Source organism: Mytilus edulis, chromosome 4 (genome assembly GCF_963676685.1).
Source record: "Mytilus edulis chromosome 4, xbMytEdul2.2, whole genome shotgun sequence".
NCBI lineage: Eukaryota > Metazoa > Mollusca > Bivalvia > Mytilida > Mytilidae > Mytilus > Mytilus edulis.
The window spans coordinates 76,622,181-76,643,525 of NC_092347.1; the positions used below are offsets into that span (position 1 = coordinate 76,622,181).

Genomic DNA, 21,345 nt, shown 5'->3' on the forward strand with positions numbered 1-21,345 from the left:
ATTGCTTTACAATCAATTTTTCACTGTCAAATTATGCTTGTAAAATTTAAGTTCAGATTTATTTTAAATTCGAAACTGTTTTTTTTCAATTGTGATTTGAATAGATGAGTAAATTTACACTTCGCTTCATTTAAATACTATCGGTGTACTATAATATCCAAAATTTTGGCCTTAATTTTACCAAAGGACACTTAATTGAAAGATAGGTATTGCTATGTAATCAACGGGTTTCCTCTCATATCTTTACGTATCGGAATAGTTTTAAAATCGTCAAATTCTTAAAGTGTCAGCTTTTTCAATTATATGACTGGCATTATATTAGTGTAAAAAAAATATTCTTTGGCGTTTCCTATGAATATAAGATTATGACGTTTTGGGAATTAAAAGCCGATACCGATATGATTTTATTCCTATTATAGTTAAATAGTATCATATTTACATTGTGTTATGCTTAGTATTTACATATAATAACTATTATCATGGCAAACAATTTAACTCTGTTTACAATGATCACTAAACATTAGAACATGAATGACTAGTACTGAACTGAATATACTGATACTATTTGTCTGTCAGTTTTCAGTTAATATATACATGGTTGTACAAAAATTAAAGTTTACATTATCTCGTTAGGTACTAATGTTGTTTTTATCTTAATTACGTGTTATAGTATTGTATGCTTTTGACTTTGTATATTGTCAACCTTTACTGTTAAGTCCATTTTCGGTAATATCTTTTTTGGCGTGGCTTGGTATTTATACAGCCATTGCTTTTTTTTGGTGACAATTGTTTCTGTAGTTATTTAAATTATAATACAGTGTTGAAAGCTCTACCCAAATTTTTGACATTCTGCCAATTATGTTTGTTTGATTTGTCCAAATAACGATATGTTATGCAACTGTCGTACAAGTGATAGGTTTCGCTAGCTATAAAACCAGGTTTAATTCACAATTTTCTACACAAGGAAATATCTCCCCAGGAATAGATTACCTTAGCTCTATTTGGCAGACTTTTAGGAATGTTTGGACTGCAAAGTCCTCAACTTTGTACTTTATTTGGCCTTTTTAACCCTTTTTTTTTAATCGAGCGTCACTGATGATCATTTGTAGACGAACCGCGCGTCTGGCGCAAATACAAAAGTTCAATCCTGGATGAGTTTATTTCCAAGTAAGAAATATGACAGTTTGGTCTTTTGATTTGTTAAGAGACTTTCCGTTAAAATTTTGTTTTGTTTTGTTTTGTATTTTCTTTTTTTTTGGTTATTTTACTTTCATGAACAAATTAGCCCCTCGTTGATTCTGACTATTCTGTTAAGACCATTTTGGTTTTTATTCCCTCAAATTTCATACAATTTGAGCATTCCAATTTGTTGTATCGGGCGAATATTACTCAAGATAAAGGCTATTAAGTAACACGTTGTGTCCCTATCGAAAACATTTCAGTTTTAAGTAGTTTCCTTTCAAAATGTATATAAAAAAATACACATACTCTTTTCACTAGATAACGTTGATTCAGAGGTCTTTTAGAAGCTTCTGGCATATCATACATGACTCTCTCACCAGCAACTCTAAAGAACAATATAAATATGCATGAAATAATTTAATACGAACGATTTTGAAAATGTAAGTTATCGCTCTTAGACAAGTTTTCCACTGTATACATTAACGACTAATACAAACTATAATGATATTATAATGATTATAAACATCAAATAAAGAAAAGGTAATATTTTAACCTAAAGCCTTCACATAAAATTAGAATACGTAACACATAAAAAAGAGTCAAAGACTTCATTTTCAATTAAAATCACCAAATAAAAGTTCAAAAGAACAATGTACAACTACATGGACCATAGTGTAAAATTCAAACATTGATAAGGATCAGTTTGAAAACAATGCACTAAAAACAGCACAACAAGGTGAAGAATAACAATATTAAAAACCTTTCTTCACAGGTAAATGAATGAGTAAAGCAATTTTAAAAGTTGAATACGATTTCAAGATAACACTATAATCATGATAATGAAATACAAAGAGGACCATTGTCATCTTTTCATTTGGAAACCTGAAATTAACACGATCAAAGGTTTCGACAAAAGTACCACTATATCGAGAAACAGATATTAGTCTGAATCTTAATGTAAATAGTACATTTCTTTACGTAAACATAGGTTTAATTTATAATACATATGAGTTAAATGTTGAAACGTAAATAAATGTAAATACATGTACATCCTTTATACACAAGACACAGCAATAAAAAAAGAAAGTTAACTGCATCTAAAGTAATTTCTGCACAGCCATCCTTTACTTACAATAGGACACACTTTGTTTACATCCAATTAAGCTTACCACATTGTTCATTATACACTGTTTAAACTAAAAGTTCTACACTATAGTATGCAATGGATAATATTTGTATTTTAACCGTAAGCTATTTTATCAATGTGAAAATAAAACATTATATTAGATACGTACCTATGTAGCACTATATTTTCGACTTCGATCTTTGCATTGAAGTTGTTAATTGTTTCCTCTTTTGGTGGTAGATTTTCGCCATTGTGTAGTTTCTTAATAAATGCTGTGTTCATAGAAACATCTTTTTCATCTTTAAAATACAAAATATAATTATGTAAATATAAGATAAGACAATAAAACAGCAATAGGGTTTTCATTTTGTTTACCAGAATCTTTTAACTATTTTGTATTAAGTAAACTCCTATTAACTATGTTAATTGGACATGCTTTGATACTATATATGCCCTTGAATTTTTACTAGATAACATTTTTGTTCGCTTTGGGGTTCCGTATATCGTCAGATTATCGGAATTCCAATGGGGACTAACTGTGCACCACTTATTGCGGACCTGTTTTTGTATTGTTATGAGTTACAATTTATGACAAAAATAAGCAAAGACCTATCTAAACAACATCTGATAAACAAATTTAATAATACTTTTAGATATTTGGATGATATTTTGGCTCTCAATAATGACGACTTCAGTATGTATATTAATGAAATTTATCCTGTTGAACTTACTTTAAATAAAGCTAATACTAACAATGACCACTGCCCTTTTCTCGATCTTGATATCTATATCACTAATGGAAAGCTGAATACTAAAATTTATGATAAAAGGGATGATTTTTCATTTCCTATCGTTAATTATCCGTTTTTAGATGGTGACGTTCCCTTGTCACCATCTTACGGTGTTTATGTATCTCAACTTGTACGATTCGCTCGTGAATGTAACAATGTTTTAGATTTTAACGAGAGAAATTTATGTATTACTGAAAAATTATTACACCAGGGTTTTCGATATCACAAACTAGTCAAAACATTTACTAAATTTTATCATCGGTATAAAGACATCATTCGTAAATATAGCTCAACATGCAGACTTCTAATACGTTCAGTTATTTCACATCCAATTTTTTATGGAAATATTCTTTATAAAGCACAAAGGTGTCAGTATTCACCTCAGAAACTTACAAAACCTTTAAATAGACTTATTAAGAAGGGATATAATTACGATACTGTTGTCAAGTCATTAAAGATTGCATATTTTGGCGTTAATATTGAGTCACTGATAAGGTCTTTGCATCGGAACTAAACACATTTATTCTAAAAACAGTTGTTGGCATGACACGGGTTATGTTCTTCTCATATATGTTATGATGGTATGATACTTAACCCCTAACGGGAAGGATTGTGCCTGATGTTCATATGATGAAATCATAATCTTTCAGTCAGTTTAATTGAAGTCTGGAGCCGGCATGTCAGATAACTGCTAGTAGTCTGTTGTTATTTATGTATTATTGTCATTTTGTTTATTTTCTTTGGTTACATCTTCTGACATCAGACTCGGACTTCTCTTGAACTGAATTTTAATGTGCGTATTGTTATGCGTTTACTTTTCTACATTGGTTAGAGGTATAGGGGGAGGGTTGAGATCTCACAAACATGTTTAACCCCGCCGCATTTTTGCGCCTGTCCCAAGTCAGGAGCCTCTGGCCTTTGTTAGTCTTGTATTATTTTAATTTTAGTTTCTTGTGTACAATTTGGAAATTAGTATGGCGTTCATTATCACTGGACTAGTATATATTTGTTTAGGGGCCAGCTGAAGGACGCCTCAGGGTGCGGGAATTTCTCGCTACATTGAAAACCTGTTGGTGACCCTCTGCTGTTGTTTTTTAGTTGGTCGGGTTGTTGTCTCTTTGACACATTCCCCATTGCCATTCTCAATTTTATCCTATCAATTTGTACCATGCTGTAGAATAAATATAATATTTTGTTGAAAAAGGTACATTTCGTACCATAAACATAACAATAATGATTGGTCTATTAGTTATTTCAGTTTAATGGAAACGTTAAGATATGTATGAGTTTCTATGAAGGCAAAATATACATAGTCAGAAGGTATGTGAAAGATCCCAAGCATTGATAACAATAAGTATACTGGTTCCATTAACTCACCGATAATCACTATATGTGAAACTTCTTTTCTCTGTTGGTTTCGAATCTTCTTTGCAACTTGAATAGCCTTAAAGGATTTTAAAATTTGTATTATTTTATTAATTATGATAAGAAACTATATAAGTTTGTATATGCAGCGAGTTGCAATGTATATATACTTATATATACTTTATATGCTTAATGTATATACAAATGTGTTATCATATGTCTATATCAAATAAAACTGGAATTTTTATTTCATTGTGTCATTGGTTTTCTCGTCGCTATTTTCGTTTCTATAAACAAACAGTTTATCAATTAGCTTAAAAGATACGCATTCAAAAGTTTTAAAAATGTACGTACTTCTACTAGTTATCCGATTTTTTTCTATTTTCAATGTAGTTCAAAGCACATGTTCATTCTTTGGTTAATTTATTTTTTGAATATCCACGATATTAATAGTAAAAAAATGTCTTTTTAAAGCATTTTACAGTTTACAATACCTTTAATCGTGTCGTATACGGACAATGTTGACCAATCCACACATATATCCGAGGGAAACCATCCAGAATGCAAGCTAAATTATTGTCCAAAAGATCAGCAGAAGGTTCAACCTAGATCATAAAAGTCTTAAGGTAATAGTGGAAATAAATAATTTACATGATAAATGACAATGTATTTAAATATTTTATTTTTACTGTGTGCTAGTTAATATCAGGTAAAAAAGGAAAAAAGCACATTCCAATGACCACTGTAAAAAATCCATAACAAAACATTCGATATTTTCTGGTTGATATTCGTGTATTTAAAACAGATAAAATCAATGGAAACATTCAAATCGGAGAAATACTCTCTTGATCCCCATTTGTTTATAGTTTATACTAAGTTTATCATATAACTTACACAAGTTGCTCGAACGAATTTGCGTCCATCTATTATGTACATTCTTTTTACGTAGACTGTAGCACGCGACAGTGCAGTTTTAGGTCGTCCTTCAATGTATCTAGAATTAAATATAGATTACCTGTCTTCAAATATTGGTATTTAAATATTTTCATATCATTAAATATATGTAAATCAAAATGTCCGAGAATCGAAATTTATAAAACAAATATGAAGGGTATACAGAAAATAATAATAAACATCAATTACTGCTGTCAGTCAAAAGTAAGAAGAAAGGAAGTATAGCCTAGACCGATTGCTAATCTGCAAACTTTATCATAGAAGTGATGTTACAGGGAAAACATCTCCAAACATGTATACATACATGATACCGTCATTGAAGTTCCTCAGAAAACAGATGGATTCATGATGCTGCGTCTACAAAAAAAAATATATAAATTTTATGTCAATTATAAGAATTTACGATGTCAGTCTCTAGTCGATTGTTGTGCTTTATAATGATTTAAAGTTAACAGCAAACAAAATTTGAAAATAGTATTATTAGAAAAATGGCCATACCATTTGGTATAATTTCAAAAGCTTGATGAAATAACTTCTTTTAGTTCGATTTGTCGATTTGGGTAAAGAGGAACGTATTGTATACTTAATTTGTTAATTGTTTTATAAAATTTAAAATGTTACTGTTACATTGTGTCTTAACAGAACAATCGGTGATATCTAACTTGAAACGGTGTGTAGTTTTTATCTCTGTGATGTATGAAAACATACGTCTCTTGTTATATCGTGTAGAATTGTTTGTTATGATTGAATGTGTTAATAAAAGCATTTTTTGGATAAATAAAAATACTTCCTTTATCCAAATTTCTTGACGCGTATTAACTACAACTTTTTGAAACAAATTCTAGAAAAAGTTTTATCTTACCTCCCTTGTGAATACATGTGCGTGGTGAACAATTCTATCTAACTCATGCGCTTTTTCTTCAATAAGTTTTCTGTCGTTCTGAAATATGTGTATAATGTAGCCAGATAATAATATTTGTTAATTAACCCAGATTCTAAGAAATTTGATATATCAAAACATTGTATGTAAAAAAAAATTCAAAAACACAATCAAGTAAATAAATCAGAACTGCTATCAAATAATTAACGTTACATATTTGATGCAACAATTACAATGAGGCAGATAATACCAAATGAACAATCAATTTAACGTCTTAAGTCAACCCATACATCAGTTACATAGAATCCTTTTTTGTGTTTTACCCATTATATATTCTTGTATTATGTATTTTACAGTACTACTATAATTGTGTAAAGGGTTTGGACATTAACTTTTTAACTTATTGTTGTTCAATGGTTAGTATATACGAGACACCAGATGCATGGTTGCCCTGTTGACGCATGTGGTATATTACATTAGTATTTTATGTGAATTCCATGAAAGTCTCTTTATTTAGATGGAATTTTCTAATAACAGAAACACTACATTCATATCCAAAAAAAATCTTTTTAGATATTCATTTCTACTAAGTCGTGAATAATTAACATATATGTTTTCTTTGTTTACACATCGATAAAACATTTTGACGTAAATACTTTCGAAACCTGTGTAAACAATATGTCGATTTCACTGAAGTACATACATGCGCCATACCCGTGAATTGAAACAAAAAAAATGAAATTGTAAGAATTATAAGAGGTTCTTGTCTTGAAAACTCTGTTGGTTACTCGAAAATGTCCTTTACTTGTGTACAGTTTACGGGATAGATTGTTCAGTGTACACACTTTAAAATCTAAAACAATGTGTTTATTCTCCAATACTACCAATAGACTCATCATGATGTTACCAAGATTAAATTTTGTATTTACGCCAGACGCGCTTTTCGTCTACAAAAGACTCATCAGTGACTCTCGAATCCAAAAAAGTTTAAAAGGCTAAATAAAATACGAAGTTGAAGAGCATTGAGGAGCAAAATTCCAAAACGTTTTGCCAAATACAGCTAAAGTAATCAAACTATATCAAGATCGTAATGAAGCTGTAGAGATTGGGTGGAATAGGGTAAAATCACAAAAATAGCAAACTTCCGAGGGAAATTCAAAACGGAAAATCGCTAATCAAATGTCAAAATCAAAAGCTCAAACTCATGTTTGCTAATGAGAAAACTGTCCATCAGACCAAAGTGATTGTGAGAAACTAGATTAAGGCTTTAGTATAGCACTCAACTTTGAGCAAAACCCATAAAATTTAGTAAGTAATGAAAGGCCGATTTTATCAATATATTTAATGTTTAATTTATAAATGAGGCTGTATAATTTTATGATTACCTCAGTGCTGTGTTTGCCAAACCAGTAGTGTAAATGAACAGTTTCATTGCTGTCCACCTGCAAATATAAAATATACTTTGCTTTTAACTTTTATTGGTTAATTTTAACTTTCAATTAATAGGTATAGTTAGGTTTTTTTTGTTCGATTAGTATAGTATAAATATGAAAATGTTATCAACAGTATTAGTATGAAATTCAAAACAGTGTAGCTGTGGCCATTGATTGACACATTAAAATCATTCATTGACTGGGACAATTTAGGTGAACGTTTGTATGTAACGACCATTGCTCACTATGTACTTTTTAAAGAAACTTAAACTATGGGGTCACCAAAGGTTCTCAAAACCTAAATAAAGTAATTCGAAAAATTAATCAGAAATAACACGATATTTTGATTTATATCAATTATATAAATCAAAACACAAAGTTTATTCCTGATTAATTTTTCGAATTATTTTATAATTAAAGGCGTTAAGAAACCTTTGGTGACCCCACAGTTTAAATGTCTATCGTAGGTACGTCATGAACAGTGGTTGTTACAGACAAACGTTCACGTAAATTGTCCCAGTCAATGGATGATTTTGATGGGTCAATCAATGGCCACAGCTACACTGTTTTGAATTTCATACTAAAAGATAATGAATTATTCAAAGTTATTGCTTATTTTAGAAACCATGCACTAACAATTTATTTATGTTTATGTCTGCTTTCACAATGTCAAAATCATGTTTATTCATAAATTATTTATCAAAATATTTGCAATCTAACATGTGAATGCTTTTCAAAACTGTTAAATAAGCTTAATTGGAATTATTCTATTCTTACCTTCAATACAATATAAACTGATCCTTCATGGAAAAACCCATGATGTTGTTCTTCTAGATCAACAACTCGTGAACGTCCCTGAAAAAACAATAATTTTGTATACAGAAAAAAACATACAAACACTCTCCGTTTCTGTTCAAACCATAAAAAATGTGATGCATACCCCTGCTTATTTTTACTAAAATGTAATTAACTATACGTGATATTATGTTTGAATAGTTGAATACCCGTAGTACTTTTTCAAAAACAAAAATTCTTACACATCCCGATAGTTGATAAAACATTTTATGCATCTCAGTATGCATATCGTAATAGATGCCGGCAGGTGTTTTAATCATAATAATATTATACAATCCTAGCTTTACTATGATTTAACAATGGGGAAAATGCAATGATATCTTTTTAATGATGGTCTCAATATTATGAAAATCGATTATGGAAAACATCATAAAAACTTCAGAGAAATACTTAAAAATCGGGTTTTTTTCCCGTATAAATGAAAGAAGCAATTGTTCTTAATTTCAAAGACTGCAATAAAACGCAGTACTTAGAAAGACATAAAATTGCAAAAAATACATAAAACCTTTTCAAATATATTTTTTTCTACATTACTTGTATAGATTTAATTATTTTATAGTATCTACTCAAGATTAAGTTTCAATGATCTAATATATGTTTTTACAATGCATTCATGGGTTGGTCTATATTGCAGTTGTAATTTATGAGCTTTTTTATATTATACATAACGATTACAGAACCATTTTTTACAGCATTCCTATCAAGACTGACGATTCCGAATTTGATGTTATTTTAAACAAAGGTATAACTGCACCTACTGTTATTTTCATGTAAGGGATTACTTCACCGACGGGGAGGTAGTTGATTATTATGTTTTAATATAAACTGAATACAAGTAATTCAATTCATAGTAGATTCAATATTTATAGGTTTTTTAAACTTTCACTAGTGTGTTTACTTCGGGTTTTTTTCTACTTGTATACACGAGACTTCGTTCCCAGTACTGACGAACTTTGATGAATCGGAACTCCAGGGAACTTGGAAAATGAGATGACTTATTCCTAAATATGTATAATACCTCAAGCCTCCACACGTATTGTCCAGCTATTTCTTTTGTCACTTCTAAGAATGCAGGTTCCATAGCAGGCAATGCCTCGGTGATGTGTTTATCCATCTTAAAACTAGTTCTAACACCATTTTGACTTATTTTACCATCCTTGTAATTACTGGACTGGACACTGTTCAATGTTCTAGATGTTGAAGGTCTTTTTCCTCTAGCAAATGCTGTATAGGTACGCTCACTAACAAACGTCGGACTTCTTGCAACTGTCCGCTTGTCGTCTATTTCATGATGTCTGAGAGAAGATGACAGTCTGCCACTTTTCGGTCGACTACTTGGTCTATCTGGAACTGGTGTTGGTGTTTTAATGGTAGGTGGCTGATTAGCTGAAAGTAGGTAAATGACAACACTTAAAATATTCACTATTTCTATTAAGATGAATATGAGTTTGTAGATATAGGAAGATGTGGTGTGAGTGCCAATGAGACAACTCTACATACAAATAACAATTTAAAAAGTAAACCATTATAGGTTAAAGTACGGCCTTCAACACGGAGCCTTGGCTCACACCGAACAACAAGCTATAAAGGGCCCCAAAATTACTAGTGTATTACAAATAATGAAAGCTGGTGTACAGACAAGATCCATATAAATAAAAAATAACAAAAAAGCAATATAAACAGTATCAACAGGTCGAATTTTCAAGTTGACAATTACTTATAACAGGTTGTGTCATTAGTTTTATATCATTAATAGCATACAACAGTATATTTCTATGTTCAGAAAGTATGATGAACCAAAACGTTACGAATATCTATGCGATTTGTTTTAAACGGGTGAGAAAATCACTAGTAGGACAGCCAAATGTTGTTAACAAAACAATTGTCAAATATTAATTGATCATGATACAATCAATAGAATGTTTCATACTACAGTAATTAACCGTATTAAAACATTTAAGGACCAATCATATCAGTACTATATCAATATGTTATTCGTGACTTAAATATCTGGTATCTCGTATACATGTTAATATAACTTAATTGATAATAGTTTATGACCTTGTTCATCAGTGTTCAACGACCCAAATGTGACAAGTATTATAAACAGCACATTAATATCTCAAACGGCGGAAATGTTCGATTTAGATATCGCAGACCGTAAATATTCTTCCAATGGCTAAATCAATAATAATAATGAAATAGTTATATCATATTCTATTTACGAAGATCGTCGACTTCCTTCACTGAGACAATTGCCTTTAGAGTACTTTTAAGTAATATAAATCTCACTAGTACCTTGCATAACTTATAATAGTATTACTTTACTATATTACAAGTGAAGTACTACAAGTATATAGCATATATTTATTTACAGGTATATTATGGGGATGAAAAAGACGAATTCGCACTCACTCTACACAAGGAGACAAAACTTAAAGTAACGTTTTCTGTTTCGAATGTGGTTTTATCCCAAAAGAGGTGGTTGAATAAGATACACTATGTAGTTGAACCTTAAAACTGTGGTTAAAAAAAGAAACACTATGTAGTTGGACCTTGAAACTGTGGTTAAATAAGAAACACTATGTAGTTGAACCTTGAAACTGTGGTTAAATAAGAAACACTTTGTAGTTGAACATTGAAACTGTGGTTAAATAAGAAACACTATGTAGTTGAACCTTGAAAATGTGGTAAAATAAGAAACACTATGTAGTTGAACCTTGAAAATGTGGTTAAATAAGAAACACTATGTAGTTGAACCTTGAAACTGTGGTTAAATAAGAAACACTATGTAGTTCAACATTGAAACTGTGGTTAAATAAGAAATACTATGTAGTTGGACCTTGAAACTGTGGTAAAATAAGAAACACTATGTAGTTGAACCTTGAAAATGTGGTTAAATAAGAAACACTCTGTAGTTGAACATTGAAACTGTGGTTAAATAAGAAACACTATGTAGTTGGACCTTGAAACTGCTCATTCTTTTCATAAAAGATATGTTCCACTTGTAGTTGTTACAATTCCGTCTTCTCTTTCTCGGTTCTGACACCACAAAAAGTTCGATGTTTAAGAGCATTGATGACCAAAAAACCTAAACGTTTTGGCAAATACAGCTAAGGTCATCTATAATGTATCAAATGTTTGAAAACATTGAAAACAATTTAATACGTTTTTGTGCGTCACCGAATTCGTTTTAGCTATATCCATAATTGTATTTGTTTTGTTAAAAAAAAACTATAAAAAGAATTTAATTCCAAAATCTTGGGAAGTATAACGTTTGCAATTTTTTTTCATTATTCATATGCAACTTTTCGTCATTTTGTTTTATGCTCAATTTGACAGAAATAAGTGATATCGCTCTTTTACGTACCTGTTACCCCAATTTCTGTTTATCTTTTATAATCATACTGAGGAGATCAAAGTGTATCAAAAATTAGCAGTTCATTGCAAGTTATGAAAAAAGTCAACGACAACAGATTAAGCTTCATAATTTATATGTTTCAATAGCGAGACTTTTAAGTATTGACGAACATAGATGCAGAGTAAAATCAACGAAACATAAAGATTACATATCAATGAAATCTAACAAACACTGTCATATGAATATATTTGACATTCTAACCGTAACAAACACACAAAAAAATCATTCAGACAACCATATTGCACATCAGAAAATTTGTCAAAATGATATGCCTGGACAAATTATGGCGAAAACTAAATGTGTGGAAATGAGAATTATAGTCCCTATAATTGTTGTTTTCAAAGCTTAACGCACAACATATTTACACAACATACGCGAGCAAAACTAACGTAGACTAGATCTGTTATTCATAATTGTCGATTCACATACTAGAAATCAGTTCAAGATGTGAAGATGTTCAAAAAAAACTTCTTGTTATTTTCGCAAAATTTTCAAATGCTCAAGGCTCAGAAATTTGATAACATCAGCTAAACGTAAAATGATCTGTAACTCTTCATAGTAGACTCACATAATAAAAATCAGCTCAATATGTGAAGGCGTCTAGAGAAAAAACTTCCATGCAATTGTTCATTTTGCGATCTTTTTAATAAAAGTCCAAAGCCTGTATTTTCTACAAAGATAAGCGAGTGGGACAAGACATAAATGATCTGTAACTCATCATAGTAGAATCACACAATAAAAATCAGCTCAATATGTGAAGGCGTTTAGAAAATAGTCCTTATAACTGTTCGTTGCGGAATGACATTGTGTTCAACAACAGAATACGAAATTATTACAGCCTTTTTCCCCCTTAATTTATAACCAAAAAACAAACGAAAGTTTAGAAACAGTGGTTTTATTGATGTTCGTTTTTTTTATCATAAGAGGCACTTGAGGAAAAAAAATGAAAATATAGCCATGAAAAAAAAGGCACTTGAGGCAAAAAAAATTAAAAATATAGCCATAAAAAATAAGTTAGAATTAAAGTGTTTTATGATATTGATTTAAATAGGAACTTATGTAATGTTTACACATTACATGTTTACACATTCGAGTTTCAGACACTTGCGGTAAACACTCAAACTAAAACTAGTCTAAAGGACAAGTTGCAAGGCCATACTATCCATTATTCGGCTTTGAAATTAGTCCAAACTTTTTTGATTTTTGTTGTTTATCACTTTTACATACAAATATGGCATTAATATTGTTTCCAAATTAAATAATTAAATTAAAACCATGTATATCTTTAAATGAAGACTATTAGTTATTAATATGAATTCTTATCGTTAAAAAATTCGACCTACTAACTTCAAAACAAGAATGACAAATTTACATATTATACTTACAAAGTTTTAAAAGTCTATCAATTTTAAAGACCAATATTTGTATATTACTATGTAACTTTAGGATCTTACCCATACATATGTAAATATATCCGTAAACATCAAAAATAAATAATTCCTGTATATTCAATATATAGCTAATTAAAAACAGTGAACCAACGAACTATCGCTAGACTGGAAATAGTTCCTCAATCTGATTACCTGTGGACAAGATTCATTAGAGATTTGTATCAAATCAAAAGGAAAATCAATTTTTGTTATGTATGCTGATTGGTAAATCAATATTTCTTATTCTGTAGATACTATTAAACATGACATGAGTAATCCATATAGAGTGCATACAAGTAGCAAAGTATACAGCCATTAAGTGATAACGTCAAGGATGTCCATTGTTTGTCTTTCATTTAAGTTTTGACGTATTTCCGGCTATCTGCTGCCTATATTATGAAACTATGAATGGAAATTTAAAGATCAATACCCCAAAAAAATAAATTTCAAAATAAAAGGATAAAGTTTAAGTAAAAAGTATTAAGTTTGATATAGCTTCATTTTTAATACAATAAACTGTTGCAATTTTAAATCAAAATATCTTACAGAACAAATTAATCCCAAGTCGTGCTCAATTCTGTATAACTCACTAACATTTGCTATTTTACCGGGTGATAGGCGAGAAATTCAAGATGCCACTGAAAAAGAGGGCAAATTGGATAGGACAGACTTTTTTCACAAAAAAAAAGAAATTTGCAAAAGGACCACTAAGGGACGACATCAAAAGATCGATGTAGGATAAAAAAAAAAACTTAAATCAAATAGTGTGTGGAGGGGGGGAAGGTCGGGTAACATTGCTGCAAGTTTTGTTAATCTAAAATCGATTGTACATATATCCATTTAGGTAAATCAATTTTTCACGAATTAGGTTAAGAGGGGAGGGGGGCGGGTCAGTGAAAAACTATGTGAATTAAGTTTTTTTTTTATCCTACAATGAACTTTTGATCGCAAGGGTTAACTCTATGAGGAATTTCTTCTAATAACATTAACGGTACCAATTTTTCTGCACTAGATGCGCATTTCGACAAAACATGTCTCTTCAGTGATGCTCGTGGCCAAAAAATGTAAAATCCAAAGCTTATATAAAAGATGTAGAGCTATAATCCAAAAGTTCCAAAAAGCATGAAAGGAATCAGAGCTTTGCATGAGGGAGATACATTCCTTAATTTATAATAATTTCTAAACGTACAGAGAGTCTGACACTACAAGACTCTACTAGATGCATCTGCTATATAAAGGCAACAGTATTACAACGCTGTCCGAAAGTCATAAATCGATTGAGAGGAAATATATCCGGCTTACAAACTAAAACTGAGGTAAACACATCAATTATAAGTGGAAAACAACGAAACAATAAAAACACTAATGTGCAACCAAAAAAAAACGACAATGCAACACACACAGAAACTAACTATAAGATAACAACTGCCATTTTCCTAAATTGGTACAGGACGATTTAAGAAAAAATGGTGGGTTGAACCTGGTTTTGCGGATAGCCAAACCTCGCGCTTTAACGGCAATGTCAAATATTACACAACACTAACACGATAACACTACATGACAGGAGTACAATACAAATAAATACAAGAACATTACGGACAGAGAAATTCACAAATAAACATCAAAATAGGACATTTCGACATGCTTATAGTTTTGAAAGGTACCAGGCTTACAATTTAATACACCATAGGTGCGTTTCATCTACATAGGACTCATCAGTGACTCAAAGATCAAAACAGTCAAGAAAACCAAACAAGTACAAAGTTGAAGAGCACTTATGACTCAAAATTCCAAAACGTTGTGCCCAATACGACTAAGATTATCCATGCCTGACATAAGAAAATCCTTAGTATTTAGAATAATTCGAACTTTTGCAAACAGTTAATTTAGAATAATTCGTACTTTTGCATAAACAAAATTTATAAAAATGACTATAGAATTGATGTGCATGTCAACACCGAAGTGGTGACTAACAACAGAATAATAACAAACACGTAAAACATCCTAAGACAGCACATAAAACACAACAAAAACATGCATTGTCACACGATGATAACGCTACATGATGTCCCGATTGGCACCGGATGTGACTGCGAATTTATACATCTCACACAACTAAAAGGACGGTTCACTTATGCAAGAGTTTTACTACCGGGCGGAAGAACAGGTTATGAACATATTTCTATACTGTACTCAACCTTCGGTGTGCTGAACCTGGCCAGGTGAGTAAACGTGCTAAAACACGATCAATTTGTTAGTTTATTACAATCTTATCAAATATACCAGGCTATTCATTTTTGGAATTTTTGATCCTCAATGCTCTTCAACTTTTTACTTGTTTGGCTTTATAAATATTTTGATAAGAGCGTCACTGATGAGTCTTGTGTAGACGAAACGCGCGTCTGGCGTACTAAATTATAATCCTGGTACCTTTGTATGTGTGTGTTGTATTGTGTGTGTGTGTGTGTGTGTGTGTGTATTGTATTGTGTGTGTGTGTATTGTATTTTGTTATAAGTCGATTTGAAAAGCTCACTAGAGCTTGTGTTATGTAGTTTATTGAATATCGACTCTAAATAAGACTTTGAATCTTGAATCTTGATAACTATTAGTTCCGGTACATCAGACGTTTTGTCTTTTGAGAAAATAACTGTATCAATGGGAAGTGATATCAGCTCTCATCACAACCATACGTGTGATAACCCGAAGGAAAACTTTCACCACGATCAGCATTGAAAACAAAAAATTTCAAAAACTTAGGCCAAACCAAGATGTCATGATTATTTTTACTATAAAAATTTATCATGTTAATGTTGTTAATGTATCTGTCATTTGACATTAATTATCGCCCCTTCTATACTTACTAGGGTATTATTAATTTCAATCTTAACATTTGATCGTGGAGACATGTTATGAATGTAATATCTCAGGCTGCCACTAGACGTTCAAAGATATAAATGAAAAATTAAACATTACCAATAGACAACATATAGCACAACACATAGCACAACATATAGCACAATACACAATAAGAAAAAAGACAGTCAAGGGTTTACAAAACACACTTCACTGAAAACTGCACAGAGAGAAACAAATACCCAACCAAAAACTAGGAACGAGCACAGGTACTCAAGTTGTGCGTTAAACATCCTATTTTTATCCAGAAAACCTCAAATCTTCACACAAAAAAAAAAACTAAACAAACATACATCATGGTATTTCGAAAGCTTAAGCATCTACTGTGATATTGACATTTTTTCTTCCAGTTTAGGTTAGGTTCACCTAACAATTTTCTTTACCAGTAAATGTGACTTTCAAGACTGACAAGTGCAGATTTTACCAAAATTGTGTCCCACGGTTGGAAAAATTCTTTTTTACAATATCTATACAAATGACAAAAAGTAGAAGCATACCTGTAACGTTTTGCATACTGCCATCTTTTAATTCTATTCCTAAAAATCTCAGTTGTTTCATACTGAGTGACGGTTTAGTTCATGAGAAATATTATGAATTGATCATGTTTTAATAGTGAGGATAAAAATTATTTAAGATCAATGATCCTGCTTTCATCTGAGAAAGGTTTGCCTACACAAATAAGCTTTGTCCGAAATAATTTGGAACATTTAATACGTATTTAAAAGTGAATTGTATACTGTTAGTATACATTAAACGTGTAAATAAGCAAACATTTTGACTCCAAGATACACTGTTAGCATAATAAACTCCTCTCAATATTTGTCAAATACTCTTACACTGGCTGATTTCTGTTAACTATTATAAGTACACAAATCTTAAAGATATTTATTTAACCAATCAAAGACCATCATGTATGATTTATTTTCATTTAAGAAATGGGATTTTACGTAATGAAAACTGTTACATCTTCATAATATTTAACTTAGTTTTAAGGAATGGACTAAGTCCTAAATCAGTAACAAATATAAAACACATCTAAACCTGGTCTTTGGAATACGTGTTTAAAACTGGTCTACAGGAACTTTGGTGTTTTCGTATAACAAGAAAAGAGCATGTGAATGTTCAAGGATTTGTCCTCTGTAACATAAAATTAGAAACCTCCATTTATTGGAGGATGAGTTGGGGTAGATCCTAAGGTTGCATATGAAATTAACAAATTAGAATGTTTGTATAAATAGATTTTAAAATATTCCATATCTTTGAAATTTGGATTCGTGCAAACTTCCATTAAACTTTAAAAGTACTTTTCATTCCATAATAATCTGAGGATAACACTTGAAATTTATGAAGTGTTTCATGAAAATTTCATACACGAGTCTGGTGTAATCAAATACACTTGTACTTTAATAACTTAATCTTAATTGTCAAAACTATACTTTCACATGCAAAAAGTTCAAAAGCAACATTCATTTTGAAACACGATATTTATTATGCACTAAACCCGAATCACACAGACAAATAATCGAGAAAATCACTTAAGTTGGAGAGATTAAGAGAAAAACGATCTCGAATCTAACTAAAATAAAATGTATCATAAAAAAATGATAACCGACTTGGACGTCTTAATGTGATATTTATAGTGATGCAGTAGCAAACCTAGGGGGTAACATAGATATTGTTTCAATTTTCCTACACCATTGTTTAGATATATATTGTCAAATTATCACATGTCGATTAGATAGAGACGATCTGGTGTTTAAATTTCACAAGGCTTCAATTCAAGCCAATAGATTAACTAAAAGAAATTGTTCGGATTTAGTTTACAAAAAGGTCTTAGTACAACCCTTGGAAAAATAATATACAAATGAACCAAGTGTCATGACCTGAAAGGCCTAAATATGATCTGATATCGACTTTTCTTTGCAGAAAACACTATGAGCGTATGATAAATGTTCTTGTCCCTAAACAAAATAATGTAGTGTGTCCTGACAACGGATCCATGTGCTAGACATGTTATATCTTTTGCATGGAGCCTTGAAAATTAGAAACCTATAAAACTTAAATAGTTTAAGTAACTCTGGATATAACGAATGTTCACATGTATCATTATCTATTGTCAAATAATTCATACGAAATCACAGTGTTTATACTTGTCAAGAAATTCAAATAAACACAATGATCCTAACTTAAATTTTTAAAACCCTGATAATACATACAATAATGCATGGATTGTGACACAACCTTAGAGAACATGTACAAGATTTCAGCGTAAGGAAAATTTAATTCATTTAAAAGCCATAAAGACCAAAGAAAGTTGGGTTGTTTAGTACACTAAAGACATTATGTTCAACTATGTTAGGTAACTTTTCTTGTATATTGAGTAAATCTTATATCTTTTTAAAACACGAAGACCATTGTGTTTCAATAAGAACAAATCCGGTATGCTGTAGGCAGGTTGAAATTAGATATACACAAGTTTAACCTCGATTTATTGTATTATACAAGGCACAAATCACTTGTCTTATTTTATCTTAAAAACTCCTTTTATACAAAGATCTTGACTTCTACTTCGACTGTTGAAAGTCTTCCTATGTTTTCTGGTATAGGTTCGCTACCTTTATACATTTTTACCTTCAATGTATTACTTAACTTGCCATGAAGATGTTCAGAGGGAAAACTTTATTTAAACAAAGGATGCAGTGCGCGTTATTATCTGTAGAACATTGCTTTTTTGAAGATTACGCAACTTACAATATTAAACCATAGTATATCTTTCACCAATGATATGAAAAAAGTAGAACATAGATCAAGATTTTGGGAAGCATCAAATAAGTGTGAAAATAATTCCAGAGTATCACTTCAAAAGTTCTTATCTGTACAAATTAATAGAGCCATTAGTATTTAACCAGACTTTTTTTATGTTAAAATGTCCGAAAGAAAATGATTCAAGTTATAACGTTTCATTAGATTTACTGTGTGTTCTGTTATATTGCATCTGATAAATATAACAAAACATCAACTTTTTTTACCAAATACAGATAACTTGGGTTTATTTCATAACAATCAGTCTGAAATGTATGTACAGTAACTCTCTGTCTAATTAGTTATCAAAGGTACCAGGCTTATAATTTAATACGCCAGACGCGCGTTTATTCTACATAAGACTCTTCAGTGACGCTCAGATAAAAATAGTTATAAAGCAACACAAGTACAAAGTTGAAGAGCATTGAGAACCTAAAACTTCAAAAAAGTTGTGCCAAATACGGCTAAGTTAATATATGCCTGGGATAAGAAAAAACCTTTCCTGTGTGGAATTTGAATGAAATCAACGTGTTTCTCTAAAATTCAAATGAATCGAAATGAAATATTAGAAATTGCTTGTCTTCACAATTACGGCTTCTCTTATCACATTGCCTCAGATAGCCGTAATATCCCGTCTTTCATTTCATAGCTTTCAAATTGAAATATATGTCACATGAATCCCTGATCAGAATCGTCTCTACATGATTGTAAAATTCATTGAATTGCATTGGCAAACGGAACAACAGATAAACGACAGCATAAACAATGTTTTTTTCATTGATAATCAGAAACAAAGATCCTATTGTATATCCTGTTGTGATAGCCCGTTATACATGTTATAGGGGGTGTTATCATTAATGTACTTTAACAATTTAAATACAACATGCAAACACTCGAAAGTCTTTATCTCAATACCTTTGTCATTCTATTAAATAATGCAAATAACTATGTATTTGTTATTGACAAAGCGAAAATTTATATAGAACTGTTTTCATATAAAACAAAGTTACATTGAGGTTATAAATAAACTTCAGTCATCAGAAATTATAAAACAGAAATTTCAATATGCTTACATAGGAATTGTATAAAAATAACTTCTATTGATAAATACAACAATACAAAAGATATTTTTTTCTATTCCGATCGATTTTCGATTTCATAAGGTTTGAAAATATTAGTTACAATCAATTGAAATACAGTTTATTTTGTCAAAAGAGTGAAATGTTTGTTTAAATAGCAACAGAATGACGAGAAACGTCTGTATGTAATCCGTGAGATCAAGTTAAATTATGAGTACACATAGTTTTGATATGACCGAAAAATGCAATTCTTTGAAGAGCCAAAAGAAATCCAAACAGTATAAAAATATCAAAATTGTATTACGTCTAGGATACTATAATATATCACAATTCTTAAATCAACAAACTCAAAATTTCACTTAATCTATGTTTTAAGGAAATCGATATCATCAAAATAACTTTATATACCCAATAAATTTTAAAAAGTAAAGATTTTTTAAAGCATTATATCAATATTGCAGTCATTATATCAATAATGCAGTTCAAATAAATTTACAAAAACCCACACAAAACACTTTTCTCTTCTGTTCCTTGTACAAAATTAGTGTATCTCTTTTGCCTGTATATTAATCTTTTATACGTATACAACTTCAATCAATAAAGTATTTCATCATCTAGCATAATTGCCTGGGTCAAATTAGGACTATAGATGTATTTGTCCATTGCGAAAGTATGTGTATATGGTGAGTAATTATGTATGAACTTATTGTCAATGCAAATCATATAAGCTGTCATGTTTATGATTTGTTATTATTTTAATCATTTAATCTGTAAACAAATCGGACTAATTACTTAATGAACTATTGAATTACACACATTTAAACTTATTTTTCACATATAGTTTAAACTATTATAATCTACAGATCGAACAGATTTAAATTGCATTTAATATGTGTTATGATGACCACGATGAAATAATTGTAAACTGTAATGGATTTAGACAAAATTAGCATTATTTTAAAGAAGTCAGTCAACGATTTAATAATTAAGATAATGGAGATTTCAGTTTAGATCTTACATAACAGACGAATACATTTAAATATGTAACACGAAGTATTAATCTGTTTAGATTACAGATTTGAAATTCATTTGTTCAGCTGAGATTTAATATAG

The 21,345-nt window shown here is 30.5% G+C and overlaps 1 protein-coding gene across 4 annotated transcripts in view; it reads right to left on the bottom strand.

Annotated features, from left to right (window-relative positions):
- Positions 1-21,345, bottom strand: part of LOC139520565 (advillin-like) — a 57,289-nt gene that overhangs the window by 19,331 nt on the left and 16,613 nt on the right. For all 4 annotated transcript variants that reach the window (XM_071313351.1, XM_071313353.1, XM_071313354.1 and 1 more), the window contains exons 2-11: positions 9,605-9,972; positions 8,509-8,586; positions 7,684-7,740; positions 6,281-6,358; positions 5,723-5,775; positions 5,359-5,458; positions 4,959-5,069; positions 4,477-4,543; positions 2,478-2,607; positions 1,489-1,567 (exon numbers count right to left, since the gene is read on the bottom strand). In XM_071313351.1, the coding sequence (XP_071169452.1) occupies positions 1,489-1,567; positions 2,478-2,607; positions 4,477-4,543; positions 4,959-5,069; positions 5,359-5,458; positions 5,723-5,775; positions 6,281-6,358; positions 7,684-7,740; positions 8,509-8,586; positions 9,605-9,972 (1,121 nt within the window). The remainder of the gene's footprint in view (positions 1-1,488; positions 1,568-2,477; positions 2,608-4,476; positions 4,544-4,958; positions 5,070-5,358; positions 5,459-5,722; positions 5,776-6,280; positions 6,359-7,683; positions 7,741-8,508; positions 8,587-9,604; positions 9,973-21,345) is intronic.